The following is a 22,975-nucleotide window of genomic DNA, read 5'->3' as shown; positions in this document are numbered from 1 at the left end:
GGTGCTGCAGAACATCAAGAAATACCCCACATCCCTCTGTCTATTTGACTTTAGAGATTGCTGTGAAGTGCAGATAATTTGTAAATGAATGGAGATGTAACAGGGACCAGAAATGTTGAGAGGCATGACTCGTGATGTTCCTATAGTCGTTTATTAATAGCTTGCTGAGTAGCTGCCCAGTTGACAGACTTACGACTTGTCTTGGATTTTTTTGTTTGAAAGGATTTAAAAGCCATTAGCTGTAAATGAACATTATTAAATGAAGAGCCTGGGCAGTATATGGGCAACTGTCTTAGTGGGCTTGTATTGTCTAGCACCTGTTTTTAAGGTTTCTTGGCAGTTTCCCATGTAGGGGCTGCCTTGGTTCCTTGATTCATCATGTGAAGTGAGGTGCTGGAGTTCAGACTGGTCTCAGTAGCAGTGCTAGTGCACAGCTGCCTGCCTGGTACACCATGTGGCTTGACTTCAGGGAAGTTTATTAACGTTAGTGACCTTTATTCCACCTGATATTTCGATGGGCATCAAATCAAAGGAAGCCGGAGAGTAAATGTGACAGGATTAAGAGGGATTCTTACAGCATAAAAATAAACAAACACATTGAAAACATAGTAAATAGCTTATTTCTTTTTAGGCTGAAAGAGCCCTGTTGCCAAAGGGGCAAATGGCTGCGTTACTGAGAAAATATAATTAAGATGTGAAATACTAAGTGGGTATCAATCTGGTTAGCAACCTCTGCTACAACAAATTTCCACTTTCAGCATAGCAGAATAAAAGCACTTGATTGTTACAGTGTGTAGCAGTGCACAGATCTCAGATCCTGGTCAGAATGTGCCCCTTATTATAATTTCTGGGATAACAGCAATTAGCTAGTTTTCTGGGTCTGACTGCTGTTTCCCATGAGTTGGCAGCAAAACATTTTGCCCTGAACCTTTGTCCCAAAGTCTATGGTTCTCTTTATAATGCTGACTTTATCTTGGCTCTAGTCTACCCATAGATTAATAAACATGTTCTTACATCAACCTGCATCCATTTTAACTTCTCATTTGCTTTGCTCTTGAAGAAAAGAAAAAGTGTAACAAAAGTCTTTCTTTGAGATGGAGAAAAACAAATAGACTTAGTGCACAACTCCAAAAGCGTTTGCCATCAGTTGAATGCAGAGCAGTCGTGCCAGGTTGACTTACTAAAGGGAGAGTAGCCAACAAATTAACTGCTACTTTTATCTTTGAGTTTGGGAAGTGTTTTTTCACCAGCCTGGCTCCTGTGGGGTAGCCGAGTGCTATGTTTTAAATTTGGGAGTGGGGATCCTTTTACAGTAGGGATGCTAATATTTTTTGTTCTGGATGGGGTCAGTCAACAGCATTCCCGTTGCAGCTACTCTGGATTTGCTTGAGCTGTGTTACGGTATGCAGCATGTACCCTGTGTGACCACTGGAGAAAGTTTGGGTTTTAGTTAATAATAAACCCCAGGTTCAATACTAATCGGCTCTGGCTGAGCTATGGTGTGTCTCTGATCTTTTCTTCAAGGTGAACCAGTAATTACTCTATCTTCTGTTAATTTGCTGATTCGAAGAGCAGGCAGTGTAGAAAGCAGGCTTTGAAACAGTCAAGTGCATCATGTACAACTACAGCACTCATCTAAAGTTGGGGGGAAAAAGAAGACAGGAGGTAGATAATTCCACTGAAATACCCTGGGGATTAAACGCCATCTAAACTGGCAGCACAGATGCAAGGGTTTTCCTCACTGCACAGTGTGTTTGTTTTCTGTCCTGAGCCAACTTTAACCAGGTTGCAGTATAATTGGATCTGAGCATTACTCCACAGCTTGCATATAGTAATATGGAAGTTGTATAAGTAGGATGGAATGTGCGTGAGCAAATTGTATGTTTGTATATTACAAGGGGGGGGGGGGACACACGGGACTGGGATAATGTGTTTTAATTATCTTGTGGTGTTCAGACTTCTTAATGGAGGCTTTGCTGGCTTTCTGAAGTTTTGTGTGTAATCATACTTAGGCCTTGGCCTGTGAGTGTGGCCTACAGTGCTTAGCTTTAGGATGGAGACCCCTGAAATACAGTTAGAAAAAGACAACAGAAACAGTAGGGTGTAGTGGAAGAACCTAATTGTTGCAATCCTTATACTTTTGGAAGTGAGGCCACAAGTTTTGTTTACTTAGGCAAAAATGGGAAATTAGCTCTTAATCCAAATCCACAGGTCACTGAAGTTAATAGAAAACAATCATGTCCCTATTTTGGAAAAACAGTGTTAGATTTTTATTAAAGGATTCTCCAGAATGTTCTCAACATGATGTAGGAGGGGATGTTCCTTTCCTGAGCCTTAAACACCTTCCTCTAACACTGTGTAAGCACCTTTCCTCCTGACATGCCAGAGAATTTGTCACAGAGGCTTGGGCTGGTCATTCTCAGTGTTCTTCACAAATGCTTATGTCTGACAATCAGGAAATGGTTGTTGATGACTTTCTGGATGGCAGAGGGGGAAAATATCTATATGGAGAGAGGAAATGCACAGATACACTCATTCCCATCACTCTCTCCCAACTAAAGAGCTACTCAGGGTGTCTTCTTTGCTTGTTTTCATGGTTATACTAATGATACTTAAAATGGATAGCAAAGAGGTTCACTAGAACACATCCTTTTGGCATAAATATTATACATTCCCATCAGTCATATAAAGATGGGTTTTGTACTCTCTTGTCACCAGAAATGTAGGTAACAGGTGGTGGATCTATCTAGCTGATGAAGATTTGCATAATTCTACAGAAAAATGAGGTTTAATCTTTACAGCCAGACCATCTTCCTATTACTATACAGGCACTGGTCCAGGAGCCTCACCTGTCTTCTTATGAGGTGGTGAAAATACCCTTTATGTCATGCCATAGCCATTCTTGAGGGTAATTCAGGCAAACGCCTTTGGTTCCTGCAAGAGTGCCATTTCATCCTTGGCTGAAAGAATGGTGGTTTTGCTCAGTGTCTCAAGGGCATACTTAACTCTGGCTGAGCTCTATGGTCAGCTTCATTGTTTGTGCTCGTGGTTTGACCATGGTTACTCCAGATTCTCACCTGGGTGGAGAATGAACCGGATTCATAATGTGTTCTTTTTGAGTCACGTACACTCCTTCTGCATTGTCACCTCTTTCTTGCTATGATCTCATCAGATCTTGCAAGCTTCAGAAGGGTTGGGCCTGGCTGCTGTGCCTGGATGGGATGCTTCCAGGAGAAACACAGGATGCTAAGGGAAATGGTGCTGGTGATTCACAACACTGCTCTTCCTTCTGAGTCAGCTGTGGAGCACAACTTACAGACTGTAGAAAAGAGCACCAAGCAAGTGTCTTGCCATCAAGATGGGGTGGAAAAAGTCCTGATAACTTGGGCTTATTAAAGATCTTTTGGGAAGATGAGTGGCTTTTGCCTACATATCCTGGTGGTATTCCAGTAATTATTTTCTGCTGTCCTAAATTCCTCATGTCAGTTTGAGCTGGTTACAATGATTGCCTTCACTTCCTGTTCTAAACTGATGCTGCTGAGTATCCATGTGCTGTAAAAACAGCTGCTGCACTTCTCTGGTAGTTGAAATGGCCCCTATTTCAGAAGTTTCTGAAACTTCCATGGGGGATCTACCAAGTATGATAGATGTATACATGCAAGTTTTTCTGTTAGCATTGGCCTTTTGTGTTTAGGATAGATTCTGTGTTTTTCATCCCCTGCAGTAACAGCTTTTGAGTTCTTATATATCAATATTTGTTCTGATTTTGTTTTGTTTCATTTTGTACACAGGAAACAAAAGAAGAGAAGTCTTCCTATACTTGTCCTCTGTGTGAAAAGATTTGCACTACACAGCACCAGCTAACTATGCACATTCGTCAGGTATGCAGAGTGTCAGCTTTTGATTTCTTGCTTGTATTAAGAGTGTGCGTGTGTCCCTGCCCCCGCAGTGTCTCAAACAAGGATGTATGTCCTGTTCTGTATAGCTTAAGGTATCCCAAGGATCCAGTTAACCACTTAATCATGAGGCCTAAGTCCTGTTTTCTTATCCTGTTGAGTACAGATCCCTTTACTGGTCATGCAAATTAAGAAGCAGGAAGACATAGTTTTTAAACCATGCCAGTGTAGAAGAGCATTCTCAGTCTTTCACAGGGTATAGCAATTTGGGGAGGCAGAATTAAAAATATACTTTCTAATAGATGATGCACTTTTTTGTCAGCTACAGGCCTTTTCTTGAATTTTGAATTATATGCATACTTTATAAGGATGTTTGGCCTTTTCTACATCAGAAGGTTCTGCTTTGGTTGCTAAGGCTGTGGCTCACCACTGTGAGTCCACTAGATACTTACTACTTCAGTTTTGCCTTCTGTACTGTAACTGGTACTCAGGTTTTTTCTTACTCTCATGGGCTGGGTTGTTTTGGGTTTTTTTTGACATATGAAGAAATCTTTAAGTCTCTGAATGCAAGTAAGATAGAGTGATACATATAGCACAGTACATAATGGCCATATTTTTAAGTGTCTTCCTTCTCCCATGAGGTTTTTTATTATATCACCTTTCTGTTTTCCCCCTTAACACTCACTCAACCCCAAAGCACTTCACAGCTGAAGTGTCCCAAGGTACTTTTTGATGGGTTGTTGCTGAGTCCTTTTCCATTTTCTTCTCCTGCACACCCATCAGAAATACTGCATGTGGCAGGCATTGCAGGCTGTACAAAACAGCTACTTGTCCTGGAGAACTAAGGAGTTAAAAATAAAGGGTGGGGGTGGAGTTGAGGGGGAGGGCTGGGTATAGGAGAGCTATATACTGGGCACACCTTAATATAAGGTATTGTGTCCACTGGCTCTTTAAACCTGCTTTTAAGATATTCATAGGTCTCGCTATTATTTTACTGGCACTTTGAAAGGGACACTCAATGAAAAAAAAATCATTGCTTTCTCTAGCATAACACTGACACTGGAGGGACAGACCATTCCTGCAGCATCTGTGGAAAGTCTCTGAGCTCAGCGAGCTCCCTTGATCGCCACATGCTGGTGCACTCAGGTGAAAGGCCTTATAAATGTTCAGTATGTGGACAGTCCTTCACCACCAATGGAAACATGCACAGGTGAGTGCTGATCATGACCCAGGAGTTTGGAAAGGGTTACAGGACAGGGGGCTGTTTTGTTGCCTTAGAAAGAGTTTGAAGCCAACAAGACACTTGGAAGAAAATGTGGGCTATCCCTGATCTACAAGGGTGGCATGACACAGATACAGGCATGCACACTTCAACTACTAGGATGCTGAGGTTGTGGGGGGAGGTTAGAATTTATCAAGGTCTTCCAGCTCTCTTCACAGGAGTTATTATGAATATCCAGATACTGATGATGTACTGATAATTATTACTACTTATTACAAATTATTACAAATGGGATGGGTTTTTTTTTTCTCAAAGGACAAAAACAAATAGCAAAGATGGAGAGGAGCTTCTGATTTGTAGTATCAGAGTCATAGATGCAAATGGTTGTGGTATCAGCAAATGTGTGATGGTGTTTTATGTTATGTAGTTAGGTATCCCAAGTCCCACCATGAAGATGCCTCTTCATATAATTGATGCTTTTATAAAATACATACATCAGTACTTGCTTGTACTGTAGACTACTTACTGCACTGAAGATCCAGGAAATTCTCTATAAGCCAAGTTGCCAAAAGCAATTAATGTAGTTCCTTCATAGGGAGGTAGTAATATATACAGTTACCAACTGAGGAAACAAAATGTTAAATCACATGGATGTTTCATCCCTTCTCTCCATCCCTGGATTCAGTATTCATATATTTGCATGGGTGGAGCACCTCAGAGCTGATTAAGATTTTTGTGAATTCCCACATAGCTTTAGTCCCCATATCAAAGAGTTTACAACCTACAAAGAAACTGCAAGACAGGTGGGGGAAAGGAATATAGCCTATAAGGAAGATGCCAGGAGTGGTGGTTACAGACTGGTTCTGTGTGGGAAGGAAGAGATCTTGTTTCCTTATTATCAGGCATTTTCCAAGCAATGTGCTATAGCTGGTATAAAAGGGGGCATTACTGGGACAATGGGAAAGATAACATAATGCTACACAAAGGAAGAAATAGCTGCTTGTAGCTTTCCCTTTTTTTATCAATTGTCTGTTTTAAACAGTTACTTGAAAACAGAGAAGAAACAGGAGGGAATACAGATTTGTAATTCCATATTTATTTAACTTGATTGCAACTGGGCAGGGTTGGAGAGAAAAACATAAAATGAGAAGGGAAAGATACAAAGATGTTCAGAGAAGATACTGGCCTTGGGCACTGAATAAATCACACGTCTGACTCATCTGACCAGAGGTGTTTTAAGCCACATGTTTGCCAGACTGGGTCATTCTTCTGTCTGCTCTGAGGAAGACAACACAGCTGCTGAGTTGCAGCTGATGCTGCTGTCAGCATCCAAGGGTGAATTTTTGAGTCAGGACTCTGGGGTGGTCAAACACATGTGTCCAGGTCCTCAGCCTAGGCTGCTTGCTGAAGGGCTGCTTGTGGGGTTTGTTTGGCTGTTTGCTCACTGGGCATCTTCTTGTCCTCTCCCAGAAGCAGGAAAGGCAGGCGTCCCCTGAGATGTAACTCCAAGTCTAATAGATGTGATGTTGTCACTTTTTCTTATGGGGATTTCCCCTGCATTTTAGTAGTAAATTTGAGAGAACTGCCAGACTGTGTTAGTTACTTGCCCAAAAAGAAGTGCAGATCAGCCCCTTCTGATGAGAAGGTTGCTTGGGTTTAAGTTTTTCTATTAATGAGGTGCCGCTTGACGTTACCAGGATGGAGTGCTGTACATACTGACCACACCAAGAAGGATCTAAGTTCATCAAGAAAAATCTTCCTAGTAAAAGTCCTTCCCATCTGATAGGTTCCTGTCTTATGTGTAAAACTCCTTGTGCTGGCCCACACCACAGCAGCTCAGTGGGACATTGCAGAAACCTGTTACTGAGCCTGGTAGCACTGCAACAAGTGACCCCAGACCCCATGACAACTAAGATCCTGAGCATACTGAAACAGGCTGGTTTTGCTAAAGGAGAACTGTGCCACCATTTTTTTGCAGTGAATAACTTTTTGATGTTGTTGTAGCAGACTATGATAGTGAATCCTGTTGCCAAAGTGGAAAGCATGAATGTGCAAGTAGGCAGATGAGAACAAATGCAAACTGAACTTAAATTTGTTATTTGGTGCCCACACTCACAAGGAAGATGTTAATTTTGCCCACTGGGTACCTCCTTCCAAACAAGTATTTCAGGTCTAAGATGGTGTGCAGTAAATTCTTTCCTAGACATCTCAAACTTATCTGTAGCATGAGGTCCACTGGCCTTCCACTGCCAAAGATGAATGTCTCTCACATCATATAAAAAATTGCTTCTGCTTCAGGATACTAGAGCAAGGACCTGCTTGCCATGTCCTGCCTCAATTGGAACTTCCATGGACCATGCTTGTAGTGGTGCTGTGACCACCAGCTGGTCCACAGGATGATAATACACATCCATTTTTCTCTGGTTTTGCACATAGTTCCTTTATTGTTCTCTGTTTTTGTGCCATGGTATCTAAGTAGTGACATATATATGCCTCAACCAGCTAAGATTCTGTCCTGACTGTGGTAGCTAACATGATGGTATCCTTCCACCATCTCATCCAGTGTGGTATCAGAGAGAGAAGTTGTAGGCATATCAGAAAACTGTGAATGTGCTGCTTTACAATCAGTGTAGCTTTTAGAAGGTTCTGCAGGAGCCACACCAAATACTATTTTATGTACACCAAATAAGCTCAGTTCACATGAGAGAAGTTAGCTTGCCAGTATCTTAACAGAGGAAGAAATGTGTAGACACATACTACATACATCCTCTGTTCTCTTTCTCCCTCTCTGCCTTATTCTGGACTTAACTTAACTGTGTTTAAAATCCAGGCTTTCAAAAGAGCTTTTAGGGAAGAAAGTCCAAAGAAGTGGGGTTTTTTTCAAGGGAAATATTGCACTTGTTACTGTTCCGACAGAGGATGAAATTTTTGATCCATTTTTCCACCTCATAGTGGCCAATTTGTTTGGCATTCAACTGAGCAGAGGAGGGAAGTTTTGATTACTTTTTTGGGTTATAAAATGCTAGTGTTGTTACGTTCTGAAGTGTGTGTCCTCTCCATAGAAAGTAATTTTTCTTCTCCCTCACTTTATTAACTGAAGAGAGGAGAAAGCCCTCCAGAGCTCTTACTTGTTGTTTTTTGGCATGTGGGCAAAACTTTTTTGTAGTTTTTTGTGGAGTGGGAACACTGGTTTTGGCCCATCTCTTCTCTGGAAAAGTTTAGCTGTGTTGGGGTGTTGTCTGTACTCTTCACCTGTGGAATTGATGCTACCCTTCCTTACTCCCACAATACATGCAACACTTAATTTGTAAATGAGTCACAACCTCTCACATCAAGTCCAGTTTCTTTTTGTTGTGCTCCTTGGCTCCTCATCAACAAGTCAAGTTGAATGGGCACAGCACACAGGGGTGGAGGGGGAAGGTTCTCTTGTGCAGCACCATTCAGAAAAAAAAGGTTAGAAGCTGCTTCCTATTCTGACCAGGGTGACTCTTGACCAGGATTTTCAATGGGGAAGTCCAGAGCATCTCAGAATACTTTCTTACAGCTGCCAGACTGCAGTGGCCTGTGGGGCAACTGCAGCTGAAGACAAAAAAGTTTTATGGACAGTGCTCAATGTCCAGTGTGAAAAGCTGATTTTCTTACTCTTCTGAATGTGCTGTCAAGCTAACTGCCTGCATATCAGTGCTGCTTCTCCTACTTGGGAAGGGTTGTTCCAATATGGTACAATAACTGGGAGATCCATGAGTGTCTTGTATCATGAACAGGAATTGCTCTGAAGCAGGAGAGCTGGAGACAGTACTTAATTTTTTACAGAGATTTGGTTTTTACCAGTACTGGTAAAAGTGAGTCTTCTTGGAAATACAAAGCCTTCTAGAATCAGGGACTGATTTGGAGGTTTGGGAGGTGGTTTTCTTGAGGCTTTTTACGAATTTGGAGGAAGGATTTAGATCACAGTAATTTTAAGTTCAAAATACCTGTAACTGGAATGGCATTGCAGTGATCAGTACATAAGAAAATCTGCAGTTTGGGATATGCTAATCCTCACACTTTTAGGCTAGACACACAGACACTACAGCTTTCTCTCAGTCACAGTAAATTGAATATTCTCACACCTCCAGCAGGATCATAAACTATATAGAAGGAGGGTATGTATGTGTATAGAGTTTTCTGTAGCTCTGAAAGGGCTGGGGATTTCCATAGTTTTGTCTTAAATCAATATATTGCATTTAATAAAGACTTTCCATCTGTATCGTCACAGCAGCTCCCTAGAGAGTTCAGCTGCGAATAGTGCCAACTCAGTGGAACTCTTTTGTGTCTAGACTCTGCTACCAAATAGGAGATTGCAAGCCTCTTATTCCATCTCCACTGCTGCATCTCCCCGAAACCAGACAGTGTAGTTAGGCTGCTGCTTTGGGGTTTGGTGGTGGTGGGTTGGAAGCTTTAGCAAAAGACCTTGAGGTAGAGAAAAGACTTAGCTAGACTTACCGTGTTGCAATCCAGTAGAACAGGCATCAAGCGTCATGGGGAAGGGTGATGCTTCCACTTGCTCCTAAAGAGTTTTCTTCATGGGTAGGAAATTTTTTGCCAAAGCCTCATTTTCCATTGTTATGACTGAGGATGGTTCGTACCTATCACTTTAAAATCGCATGCTCTCCATGCAACTTGAAGATGTTAATAGGATATAAATGTGAGAAGGGGGGTGAGAAGTCTTCTTGCCAGTTTCCAGTGGGCTAGGTTTGTGGCAAGTTTGAAAAGGCTAAAAGGATAATATATATATTCCAGGAACAGCTTCCCCAGTTTGGTAATTAAAACTACAGTGTCCATGGCTGGTGTTTACCAGGCTGCCCATGCAAGTGTAGTAATTCAGACTAACTGAAGTGTTCATATCAAGCCAAAACATCACATTCTTTGTCTCCTTCTGCTCCTTAGCCCATACCTAGCAAAATTCTTCATAGTGGCTTTTTATTTACATCCTACTTGTAGGCTGCGTATGCACCATCTCAGGAACAGGTCTCAAAGTTTAGGGAATTTTTTTGTTTTTGGCACATGCGAAACACCACATGCAAGAACCACATGCAGAAGTCTTTGAAACTCAAATTGGAAGATCTGGATTGCAGAAGCTATGCTTTGAAGCATGCTTACAAAGGGTCCTATCAAAGAAGGTATTTCTTCTGTTAATTATGAAGGCACTTTCATTCTCAGTCTTATTTTCAGTGCTAGATAATTTTCCCAAACTTCTCTTTTTAATCTGCTGTGAAGAGACAAACAGCTGTTTTTGTTAGCAGGGTATGGTGCTATTCTGGTGTTTAAATTTAGTATTTTTTAAACACTTTTTGTGTGCGTAGACGTTGCTGAGTGAGTTTTTTGAGAAATACAGAAAGTGCATGTGCTGCAGGCTAACCTGTGAATTTTGATGTTTTTATCTGGCCATTTTTACTGTCGAGAGTGTACGTTTGGTGAAGATTGTAATGTAACTGGTTGGAAGATGGGTGTTGGATCCTGCTAAGGGCACAGAGGTAGAGATGCATATGCTTTAATGATTTCCCTGACCTCTTTAAGATGGAATTGTGTTTCTTGGGCAGGCATGCAAACAAGCTGTATGTGACTTCAGAAATATCCAACAGCCAGTGTCCTCCAGATCTGGCTGAATCCTTCCTCTACCCGTGTTCCACCTGTGAACTGCTCCTATGTTATTTATGGCATTGTCCCACTTCCAGTAAACGGTGTGTGCTTTTGTAGGGTGCAGTGCAGTAACAATGCAGACCCTCTAAGTACAAATAGGATCTCTACAGCCTAGCACATGAAGTCTGGCATTTGCTTAAGATGGGAGTTTTTTGGAAAGAGAGCATAGACAAATGTGATGATGAGCTTTTTTTTTCCAAAAGAGGAGCCTTATTACAACATGCTTTCGTTGCTGGTGGTTTGTCAAGATCGCCAACTGGAAATTTGGTGTTAAATGTTGTGTAGCTTTGAAAAATTAAGCATACATGATCTTGAGTGTACAAATAGCCAGAGAACTTGCCACACTGAAAATTATTGATAGTTCACATATGTGAAAAGGCCTTCTCTTCTTGTCTTGCATAATAGAAATGTCATTTTGGTCATCTAGGACCTCTAAGGAGCTTTTATTTCAACATAGTGTAGGTAGGCAGTGCTCGTAAATATGAAGAAGTAAGGTATATTCTGGGCTTCCAAATCAGTTCCTTATGTGTGAAGGATGATTTAATCACTGTCAGCAGGATAGTGAAAGATAGGCAAGTACCCTAATTCTTCGTCAGGGATAATGAACACAACTAATTTCTGCTTCTGGTAATTGATAACTGCACTTGAAGGAGATAAGCGAGATGTGATACCTGTTTTGATTTTTCTTTGAAAATAAAATATGATTCTTACATTTTCACGAATACATTTTGTAAATGAGGATAGGGAAACAGGTGGAGAGAAGGTTTTTTGGTCTCTTTCCTGTCAGCAGATGTATCCAGAGTAAATGTTTGGTATTCTGCTGAGATCCCTATGTTTTAAAGAAAATGAAAAAGCAAAATGAAAAAAGAAAGAAAATGCCAGGCTTTTCCAACAGCAGCATAGTTGTAGGATGCTGTTTGTCTTTGATAAGAATTGGGACACTAGGGTATTTTCAGTAGTCCCAGGCAGAAACTTGTATCACTGTTGTTGAGTAGACTGGTCATCTTTTGTTAAGACTTAATATAATTTTTATTTAATTCATGTGATGCATAAATAGGTTGCTTCAAAAAAACCCTCAGTGGATATCTTCAGCAGCAGGAGACTCTGAAGGAGATGTTCTGCCACAGTACCTCTGTGAGCCATAAGGGCCTAAAGGAGATGCCATGATTTTAGGCTTGTTATATGCTGCTTGTAGACTTGGACAGTATCCCCCTTCAGTTATCATTAAAGAACAGCAAAGGAAGTCAACACAAAAACATGAATGCTGAGATCTGATTAGAATCAAGCGAAGCAAGGAAGTGCAGAGTTAAGATTTATATGCTGACCTTAATTAGCTCCATTGTTCTTGAGAACCGAAGCGTACACAATGAGGAACATTATACTTGCATCTCCAGAGCCCTTCAGTACCTAAACATACGAAAGATTTCTGGGTGCTTTTCAGTCTTAGATTTTGTGTGCGTTGCCTTTAAGTAACAGCGAAGTCTGATCTTGTGCTTTGTAAGCTTGTGGATTTTTACCTTTTGGTTTTCAGCAGGCAAAAAAAGGGCACGGGCTGCTCCCAATAAGTTTAGGTTTCTGCTGCGCCTTGTGCCAAGGGGTCCTCACAGGCAGTAACATAAATTTGCGTGTAACAGAGTGTATTGAGCATAGCTTAGTGCTGCTTTGTTACCCATGTCACAGTTCAAATGAGCACAAGCCACTTGACAGATTACCCTCTAGTCACAGAGCACAGGCAGCCTAAGACCTTGATCTTTCTGTGTACCCTTTCAGGAACATCACCTCCTCCGAAGGTTTAGTATTCTCAGGGATGTTACCTCCCCTTCTCACCTTGCAGAGCTACAAAATAAATACAAGCCTTAACAAGTACTAGAAGAAAATCCAGACAATCTTTGCGGGGAATTGAGGTGCTTGTAGTCCTTTGCTATAAGCTTGACATTAGGTGTTTATTGCAGAGATGTTAGCTCTCAAGGTTAGCAAGTAACATGTTCTGGTGGCATTTTGGTTGATGGTTTGTATTTTAGCTTTTACTTTGGTTGGGTGATCCTGTGTAGAAAATGCTGGTGGTGAGAAAGTTTTCTGGGAGAGTTTGTATGTTAAGGTAATCTTTGCTCAGCCTGTTGTGTGCGCGCATCAGAAATGCTTACATTGCTTCTCTAATGAATGCAAGTTCACTGTTCCTCCTGTTGTCTGAAAAGACTTCTGGGCCAAGTACCAACGAGAATGAGGAAAAAGTCTATCTCAAACTGTGTTTGTGGTTCCTGTCGTTCCACCTTTAATGTATGTCTTCAAGCTTTACCTTTTCTCTCCTCAGCATCTAACCTGCTCAACCTGTTCTAGTTTAGCATGCTGGAACCAGCAAACTGCAGAACCTACCCCCTCTCAGGGTCAGCAGGTTTTTCCCTTTCTTTTCTCTCCTCTTTTAAAAATAGGCTATTTGCTAACAGTAGATTGGCAGCATTTGGGAAAACTAATCAAGCTGTAAAAAATGGTGAGGGGAATCCTGGTGTTTGGGCTTAGCCAGAGCCCTTCACTCAGGTTTTTGAGACATGATGCTCACTTGCATGATGTTACACAACTGTGTATGTGATGTGATGTTAGGCAAAGACACAGTCTATAAAGTAGTAGTGCCATTATGAAACTGATAAATAGCACAAAATATGTAAATATTTTCTCCTTCTTGAATGTATGTGTAGGTATGCTGAGTTCTTCAGGCTGTTCTCATAGCTGAAATTTTCTAAACATTCTCAGCAGTTTTTGTTTTTTTTTTTTGGTAAATCCTCAGAGTTAGGTCTCCAGTGCTTAATGTGGAAAGATGTCTTAATTGAAGGAGGTGTACGACTTCTACGTGGCTTGTTTTAGACATCAAGCTGCCTCAATGTTCTTGAAAGTTTTAAACCGAGGGTAAAGAGAGTGAGGCAATCCATGTTGCTTGTGGACTGCACTGAAATTAATTTCACTTGAGGGGGAAAGTTCTCAAACTCCTGTAAAGTAGCATTAGTCATGCAGGGACTTCTGTTGCCAGCTACTGTGCTAAACATACAACTAAACTAAACTATAATATATATATATATGCATATATATATATATAAAATAAACTTTATAAACTAAACATCCATGTAACAAAAGGTGAAACCTTTTCCTTGAGCTTCTCTGCTCAGCGGGGGAATGCTGTGAGATCACCACTGGTGAGGAAGGAGGACCACATGGTCAGGAACAAGAGAGGAAATGGGCTGAGCACGTGAAACCTCCTTTGCTAGGGTACCGTGCTCAGCACAGGGAAGAGTCTGCACAAGTGTGTGCACAGTGATAACCCCTTACTTCCTTGCCCCTTGAGGTACTTGGTGACTGCTGATACCAGGGTGATGCAGAGACCCTGCTTTAACAAAGATGTGCTTCTCTTATCTCGGGTAGCTTCCTTGCATGCATGCACTGGGTGGTGGTGGGTAGGTATTTGGCTCCATCTGTGCAGAATCCCCAGTATTGCTGTGACAGTTGTTTTTTTTTTTCCTCCTTGAGCTGTGTGACGCAGCAAGTTGTTCTGTACTGTGTGCCACCAGGATTGCTCAACAGTGGAGTGTGAGAGGGAACCAACTGGATGAGGGCTTTGCCTCATTCTGGGCAGTAGCTGAGGCTTCTGTTTGCTTGGTTGGTAAAGGGGTGTGGTTTGAGGGAGAGGGCTGGACGTACCTTGCACTGCTTCAATCGTGTTTGCTTTTAAGGGTAAAACTTTTCCCCCTTTTGACATCCTTTCTCTAATTTTTTTTCTCTATATTTTTTTCCTGATGCTACAATTTAAAACTGGTTTAATTGTCCTTACCATCTAATAACAGTTGTTTTCTCTAAACATTAGGTTTCCTTAAAAATCCACAATTAAGTCACTGACTAAGCTTACATACCAGGGTCACTTAGAGACTTGACTGAAAACCACAGATTTCCAAAAAGATGAAAGAAAACAGCAGTTCAGAATGTCCAAGGCCAGGTTTTTAATACACTTTTAAGTCTTAGTTTTATTGCTTTTAATAAACTTTTGTCTCCAAGCTTAAAGAACGACAGGGAATCTTTACAAATTAGTTTCTTACCAGCTGGAAGTCTCCTTGCAGTATCTGGCATTGTTAATTTAGGTCTGCTCTGAACTGAATGCAGGCAGCAGGTAGGCAGTTGTGCTGGAAAACTCACACTGCATTTCTTTCCTCTTTTGCCCTCCTTTATCCAAGCCTTGATGCGAACTCCAAGTGAATCCTTTATTTTGCTGTCCTTTGGGAAACTTTGCTTTGGAGACATGGTTTGAATCACTTCCCTGTCACAGCATCACCAGGCAAATATTTGTCTCCTTTTTTTCCTTCGAGGTGTTATGACAATGCTGCTGGTAGGGAACAGGAGTAACTTTGAGACAAGCTGGGAATGCAGTTTTATCAATCTCAAGCATGTTTGAACCTGCTGATTTTGCCTAGCAAGTAGTTGCTTAAGTATCTGTGAATACAGCATAATTATTCAGAAATGGTGTAGCCCCCCCGCCTTGGATTTGTAGATCAGTATCTACTCTCACTCATGCTTACAGTTTTATTCACATCAAGGTAAAATTTTACTCTAGATTAAAAATACAAAACGCTTTGTGTGCGTGAGTATCGTATATCCCTAGGTATCACGTATTGGCAGCTTTGTGGCACTGGTTAACTTTGCAGACTCTCCCGGGTAGCACTGAAAAGGGATTCCTAATCTGTCATTTGAACATAATCACTGGTGGATTTTGCAGCCTTAGCGCACCCAGCTAGTCTTGCTGGATTTAAATAATAACGCTCATCTCCTCCTAATGATGCTGTCTGCTGCCGTGCAGTGAGGCTGGTTTTGCTTTGCTGGGAGAACCTCATTGCGCGGGGAGACAGCACGGCAGCCCACGCTGAACTTGGGGGGATGCTCACGGCACGTCTGTGTGGCACCCTGGGATGCAGGGATTCCCAGGGGGACGCCAGAGGGGCTGCTGCACCACACACTGCTGTGCGGGGGGGCTCCCTGATAGACAGAGAGGTGCTCATAAGCACTGGGGCCTCCTTGGGGATAATGAGCTGGGCCAGCAAGAGTGCAGGGCCTGGGAGCCATGGGGAGCACCAGCTGTGGGATCTCCTGCTGTGTCTGCTTGCAGACATGGGGCTAAAATGACTCAGTGCTTCCCAATCTGATCATTCCTGGGACCTGTTCGCCCCACCCTGCTCTTTCACTGCCTGCATTGCAATGGATGCCTTACTAGAAGAGCCACAGAGATTTCTTGCTGCTCAACTTCATTTTGTTTATCCCATGCGAGTGTTCAGCGCTGGTTACCACTGGAATATTTGGTGGTACTTTAAATTTGTTTTGAAATTGCTCTGCAGTTTTAAGAGGGCGTTTCCCAAATGGCTGGGGTTTTGGTATTCAAATGTCTCTTGACTTCCTCTGAAGTGTGCATGTGTGTCTGAGGGATTTTTGGGTCAATTTTGTTTTGGTTTTTTTGGGTTGTTTTTTTTTTTTTTTTTTTTTGAGGATACAAATAGCAGATGAGCCAAGAAGAGAAAACAAACAGAAACTTGTCCAAGTACAGATCGCATCTGATTTTCAAAATTACCTGCATCCTTATGGTTCCTGTGATTACAACTGGAAAGAACTGAGTGGATTGTTCTCTTAATTGAGTGATGTTGGTAATTAGCACTGGAAATACCTTGTCAATACAGATTCTTTACGTGTTTTAACAGACAAACAACTAACTAAACTCCTTCTCCCAAGGTTATAATGTTAGTGCACTTTTGACATAAGGTCCAGTCATATTCACAAGACTCTTAAGGAGAGGGCTAGCAGCAGCATATTAAATGATTGCTCCTAAAAATGCTGCTGCTTCACTTTCTGTTTGTTTAAGATTTACTTACCATGGCATTTCAGATGACAGAAACCTTGGAGTTCCCTGTGTTTTCCTGTGGTTTTAGACAATTTGGGCTGAACTAACTTTAATTAGGCAGAATGAAACTAAAAAAGTGACAAAAATCACATGGCCTAGAAATCTCTGGAAAGGCATTATCAGTGTAGTTTTGAAGGCTGTTTTCTGTTACTCTGAGCCATTTTTCATCCCATAAGGCCCGAAGCAGATTTCAACCTGTCTTGGATGCATCCTGCAATCTTACTGGTTCTGACATGGTGACACAAAGCTGAAGCTTAGACAAAGGAGGTGTTTTTTAAAAGAGAGATGTTTGATCATGTTCTGAATGGTAGACATGCTTTTTCATTACTGTAGGTAATTGACAATATGGGGGGGGTGGTATTTTTTGGGGTGAATATGTACTGTTATTTGGGTAGCAATGTAAGTGAAGGATCTCAGGGAAGAAAACACTGAAAGAGGTAAAGCAGTTGTCTGGACAGATGGTACTCTGGGCATCTAACCAGCTTAGTCCTTTCCAGACTAGCTTGCTGAACGTGAGTTGTAGAAAAAAAATAATGTATAGGGAAGGATGAAAAGCACTGGGGTTTGTTCTTAGCCTCTGAGTGGTTGAATGTGTGACTCCCTTGTCTTCATATAAGCATCAGATATATGAGGATCATCCCCTTGATTTTGATAAAAAACTACTCAGAAATCACGAGGGAGAAGAGGAACAGCCATTTGCAATAAAGTAGAGTATAGGGTACATCTAGTGGTAAAGTGGAGAAACTTGGAATAATATGTAGGATGTGAAGCCAGAACCTGAACTTGATACTGTCAGATGATCTCTCTGGACTGATAATGGCTGGATTCATTGGCCTCCCCACTGTGTTTCCACAGGCATGGAGACGTGAGGGAGGAGGAGGGTGTTTATACATGCACTGGATCCTGTCCTCAAGAATTAATCTTGATTTAGGTGCTGGGACTTTCCCAACCAGGCCTCAGTGAAATTGCTTGCTGCTCCCCCTCTGGACATGCTGCTCCTTCTAATCAGACTTACCTGGCATAAACCTCTCTTGACTGAAAGCCAGCAATGGTTGTACTGCTGTAGTTATAAGGGAGAGGCTTAACCCTGGACCCTGCTCAGAGACTGCAGATACACCCTTTTGTTCCACACCTTCCTTTTGCCTGGGTCTTTGAGCCAGGTGAGCCCCTCTTTTTAGGGATGTGGAGCACATCAGCAGCCATGGAAAGGCAGAGTGCAGCAACAGTATGGCTTTTCTCCCAGAGTTAGAGGCAAAGGATGCCTGTGCATGCTGAGGGATGCTTCCTCTCCAAGACCCAAAGGGGTGCTGATCAGGTCATCTGCATGCAAAGCAGGAGCTTCTGGTTTTGTTCATACTTCAGCGGGATCCAAAGCTGGGAGCAGCTGTGTCGTGCAGTTACCTCTTTCAGGGAGCTCTGACTCCTTGTTCTAGCCTTGAGCCAGCCAGTTAAAACCTGCCCACGTTCTGGTTTTGGCGCTGAAGCTGTAGGCTGCCCTGTTTCAAGACCTCCAGAAAGCTTATATGATCAACATGCAAATCCTCTTGGCATTAAGAAAATACAGCAGCCCTTTTTGGAGATTCAGTAAAGACAGGAGCTGCACATCACTTCAGTAGGACACATGCTCTTTCCACACCGCCCCTTCCCCCCCCCACCATGAGTCTCCTCCCTTAGGCACACATCCAATAATATCCATTAGAAGAAAAAAGAGTAAGGCACTTGAGTTCTGCATTTGTTTATTATTACAAAAGTCTCATCTTCAATGACAAATAGCAAAGTATTTGCTTGTTACTCTTCTGGTGGAACAGTCACCCTTCTGTAATTATTCTCTGCATTACAGTGTGAGGCTGAAAACGTTTTCTAACTATTTGTTTTAAAAATGAAGAAGAAAAAATAAAAGAGGAAAGAAGCTGGGGAAATTCTTGTCCAGTATCATCTTAGTCATCCTGTTCATGTGACTGTTCTCCTGAGGGGAGAGGAAAGTTGTAGCAGAAGAGGGGAAGCAGAAGGTGATTCTCACCAGGATGATGGAACGAAAGGCAGCCAGGCCCTTGAGAGATGTGATTTTTGGGGGGGGGCACTGACTGGCACACACTCATAACACAGCTGGATCCTTTTGCTCACCTGTGAAAGTTTTCATGCAAGGTGGGGGGAAAAGATGACATTGAGGACTTTTTCATGTACAGCTGTGCTGCAAAAATCATAGTGTGTAGCAAGTTAACTGCATTTTTTGCATAGCAGTTCTTAAACATTAAAAGTTTAGTTCAGAGGCAGAACAGACCTTGCTTAGAAAAGACTTAATTTCCTCTTTGCATTTCAGGATTATTCTTTGTAAATTCTTCTGGCTCGCCATCTGACCTCATTTTAACTGGGGTTCCACCTCTTTCTCTGAGAGGTTAATCAAGGCTGGCTAGCACTTAGTACAAAGGAGACCTCCCTAGTATTAAGCACAAAGTTCCTACCTCCTTCCTTTCATCCTGAATATTGTGATTGCATTTTAGTGTTCCACCCTTAGTACTGTCCAAGTGTATGTGTGCTGGGAATATTAATAAGCACCGTAGGAACTGCAGGTTTCAGGGCTCTCTGTATCTTCCTAACCTTTTCTGCTTTTCTTGGGTTGCTTTATAGATTGTCTCAGAGTCACAATTCATTGATTCAAAGTAGAAAGAAAGTGCCAAGTATCTTCTGCTGTGGCTCTGGCTCTCTTCTGAGCTGCAGTAGTTGTCACTTCAAAGCTCCTAGGACGCATTATTGTAACCTGTATCTGTGAATGAATATGAGCTTTTTTTTTTTTTTTTTTTTTTTTTTTTTACTGCATTCTCAGTTAAAGTGTCAGGTGTTTTATATCTCTTTTCTTTTAGGAACTGATGAATATCACATAATTTTTCTTTATCATTGTAAGATGCTGAAAGCCAGGCTGGCTTACAAGCCTGCTTTCGTATTAAAACTGTGCCAGTGTTGTGAGGCCAAAATGTGTTGTTACAGTCACAATAGGAAAATAACTTCTAAGCACAGCTTTGTTCCTGTTCTTGCATCTTGGCAGGCTAAATTGTGAGGTCAAGCATTTTCAGTGTTACAAGTAAGATCTAATCAAGTAAAACTCTTCTGAAGAAGGGTAAGAACACAAATACTCTTCCCTCTGCCCCCGTCCACCTTAATATAGTTAGTAAACTTTTTAAATAAAAGAAACTTTACTGGCAGGAGTGGTTAAGAGAGAGGTTGTGGATGTGGATGTGATTTGGCATCTGGTGCAGTTCTGCCGAGTTAGGTGAAAAATGTTTCCTTGAGACAGAATGACATCCATGTTGCAAAATAAAAGAGGGATGACGATTGTGTCTATCCTTTGTCCTTCTCAGTTTTATCTTCCAGCTTATCTTGAACTGTAGCTCTAGTAATATTTTTCTTCTCCACCCTTGATTTGATGTAGCGAAACTTGCTTAACCTGCCGAAGGAACAAACCTGCTGGCTGTTCTGTGGACAGGTTGTAACTTTCCTTGAGAACTCTGGAGCCTGCTGCTTTGGTTTCAGATTTTTTTCTTTTTTCCTTAATGATCGCATGCAGAGAGCTATCACAGTGGCTCTGATATTTGACCTACGCAGTAAAAGTCAAAGGTGCAGTCAGAGTGTCTTCCTGTTTATAGCCCAATAGCTAGGTCTGCTTCCTTTCAAATATGCAAAACTTAAACACAAAGGGATTACCACATTCCTTGCTGTGGGTACAGATTCTGCTCTGGCTTTTTGGGCATGGTGAAAGTGTGCATATTGCAGGAAGGAGAACTGCAAGGTGGGGGCAGCTGATGGCTTTGGCACCAGACACAAGGAAGCCCTGTCACTGGTGCAGCACCCATGTTAGCAAACCCTGCCTTGCTAGTATAGATACTATATTGCAGACACAGCTGGACTGCTTTTGGTACCTGGAGGAGCCAGTGTATTTGAATACAGTAGTTAAGCCAAGCAGAGGTGTCAAGTTGGACTGGCACTAACCTAGAGATCTCAACAGTTTCTCCTGTTAGTACACTCTGGATGTGCCATTGCACCCCTGTCAAGTAGAAACAGCTCCATCTAAGTAGGCAGAGTTCAACAGGTGGACAGAAGGCAAGAAGAAAGAACTCTCAACCACGGGGAAGCTGTTTTGCACGGGTAGCTACTAAGCAGGAGTTCTTCATTCTTTTTTTCCAGCAGAAAGGAGACTTTAAAGTAATACAGGAGCAAAAAGTCCCACTCTTAATGGATAGCATTTGTTTGTTTTGTGGGTGGATGTGATTTAGCTTGACTGCTGTTGCTCTCTAGTCTCTGAATATTAACCGGCCAAATAATGTTAGCTGTGCATCAGCCAGTCTGGCAGAACTTTAAGCATGTGTGTGTGTTTAGATGGGGGATAGACACATGCAAAAGCCTCTGTCTCACTTGCAAGAGCTCATCTAAACTGGAAATCAGCCTTTAGCAAAAAGAAAAACAGAAAAAAAAACCCCAAAAACGACAAACCACCTTCCAGGTTTTGCTTTGCCCATGCAACTGAATACTATGTTTTGGTGTTCCCATATGCTTTTGAAGTTTTATCTTCAACTGTTTTGGACAGAAACCCTTGAGAAAAGTAGCTGGTTTCTTCTCCCTTATTCTTGTATAAATACAGACAACTGCTCCTCAGGCTGATTATCACCCGTAGGAAGCTCTGGGATTGACTTAGCTAGCAGAAAAAGTTACATGAGTGCTATAGGAGAGGGGGGGAAGACCAAAAAAAGAATAAGGAAAGTGAGGCAGTACAGTACTTGTAGGTATCTTCTTCACAGATTTTGTGGGACAAAGTAGCACTGAGTTCATGCAGATAAATCAGTTAGCTGTGGTGGCTATATGGTGGTGGGGCTATCAGAGGAGCAGGACAGGGGAGTGCACTGCACTCCAGAGGCTGTGTCAGCTCTCCATCTTCTCCTTGGGTCCTGTTGAACCTGGAGGGAGCCAAACCCTTGGAGTTCCCAGTGGGGCAATCAGCAGGGAAAGAGGTCAGACAATTTTAGCAATGTTTCCATGATGCTGTGCCAAACCTGATGGGCACATCTGCACACAGATGCTTTCTACTCCTTGAACCTTTCATGGTGTGACTGAGAGGTGTCACCAGTGTCCATCCACCATTTGTGTTACAAGTGAGGGTTACTGGGGAGATGAGTAGGCTCCTCTGAGTAGCCCCAGCTGTGCCGGCTGTTCAAAACAGGCAGTAGCTGAACAGCCATTTTATTCTCACATTGGTTCTGGCACATGTGATGACTTTGGCTTGAGGCTGTTCCCACATGACACCCTCAGGCATCTGGCTGTAGTTTGAGATGGTAGTTTAGATGGGGAAAAAAAAAAAAAAAGTATAGTGTGAGGACACTGTCCTTCCAGCAGCTCCAGTGGAGTCTGCCCATGGGTCTGTTTGGTCCAGTGTGTAATGTTTAAGCATCATGCCCTTGGCAAAACTAAAACCAATTTTATGTCTTAACACCCAAGCAGTTATGAGGACATGTGAGACTTGCCTAGGTTACAATATTTTCTCATGTTTGAATGTGGTGGTGTGCAGTCAAGCTAAATGGCATGGTGTTGAGCTGAGTTGGGGATGTGACTTCCAAAAGATGTGCCCAGATTCCATGAATACTGTCTTTCTTGTGCTGCTTTGAAATCAGTCCTAAAAGACTTTCTCCTGCACTACCATTTATATCTATTAGAAGGAAAAAATTCCACTGTTTTTTGGGGCTTCAGTTTGATTTTTTTTTTCCCTAAGCTCTGCAAATTTGAAGTGAGGCTAGTGGCCCTAGATTAAATAAATAAAAAAAAAAGTACACAGTTTGAGCTTGGAAGTAGAAGGCAGTGTCTTCCTCAGGTTGCAAATATGGAAAACAAAGAGGCAAGTGGATCAACTGTACAGATATTCATGACATTGCTTCCTGAGCTGTTTTGTCCCTCTCCACTTTTCAGTCTCTTTGTGACAGTAAGTAGTTGTTTTCCTGGGGAGGCAGGTTTGTGAACATGCTTTGGCATTACAGTGTTTAGCAAGCCAAACCTGCTGCAGCTTAAGAGTATGACCAGATAGATTTTTGACTTCAAAGTTGCAGTTGAAATTTGATACTGGGGTGCACTAATGTGTTAAGGATGAGAAGGAAACAAATGTATTTAAGAAGTGTTGCTCTGATGTTGGCATATACTGATTCATTTGGGGTACTGTGAAATGATAAAAGGGAAGGCAGATTCCCTTTTGCACTGGGAGAAGTGGATGCTGAG

General features: G+C 42.0%; 1 protein-coding gene across 4 annotated transcripts in view; it reads left to right on the top strand.

The window, feature by feature from the left end:
- Window positions 1-22,975, top strand: part of RREB1 (ras responsive element binding protein 1) — a 124,510-nt gene that overhangs the window by 59,355 nt on the left and 42,180 nt on the right. For all 4 annotated transcript variants that reach the window (XM_071736488.1, XM_071736489.1, XM_071736491.1 and 1 more), the window contains 2 exons: window positions 3,792-3,881; window positions 4,943-5,106. In XM_071736488.1, coding sequence (XP_071592589.1) covers window positions 3,792-3,881; window positions 4,943-5,106 — 254 coding nt within the window. The remainder of the gene's footprint in view (window positions 1-3,791; window positions 3,882-4,942; window positions 5,107-22,975) is intronic.

The sequence above is a fragment of the Heliangelus exortis genome, chromosome 2, assembly GCF_036169615.1.
Source record: "Heliangelus exortis chromosome 2, bHelExo1.hap1, whole genome shotgun sequence".
NCBI lineage: Eukaryota > Metazoa > Chordata > Aves > Apodiformes > Trochilidae > Heliangelus > Heliangelus exortis.
Note: the sequence above shows the minus strand (reverse complement) of the source record. Positions and strands in the feature narration are given on the sequence as shown.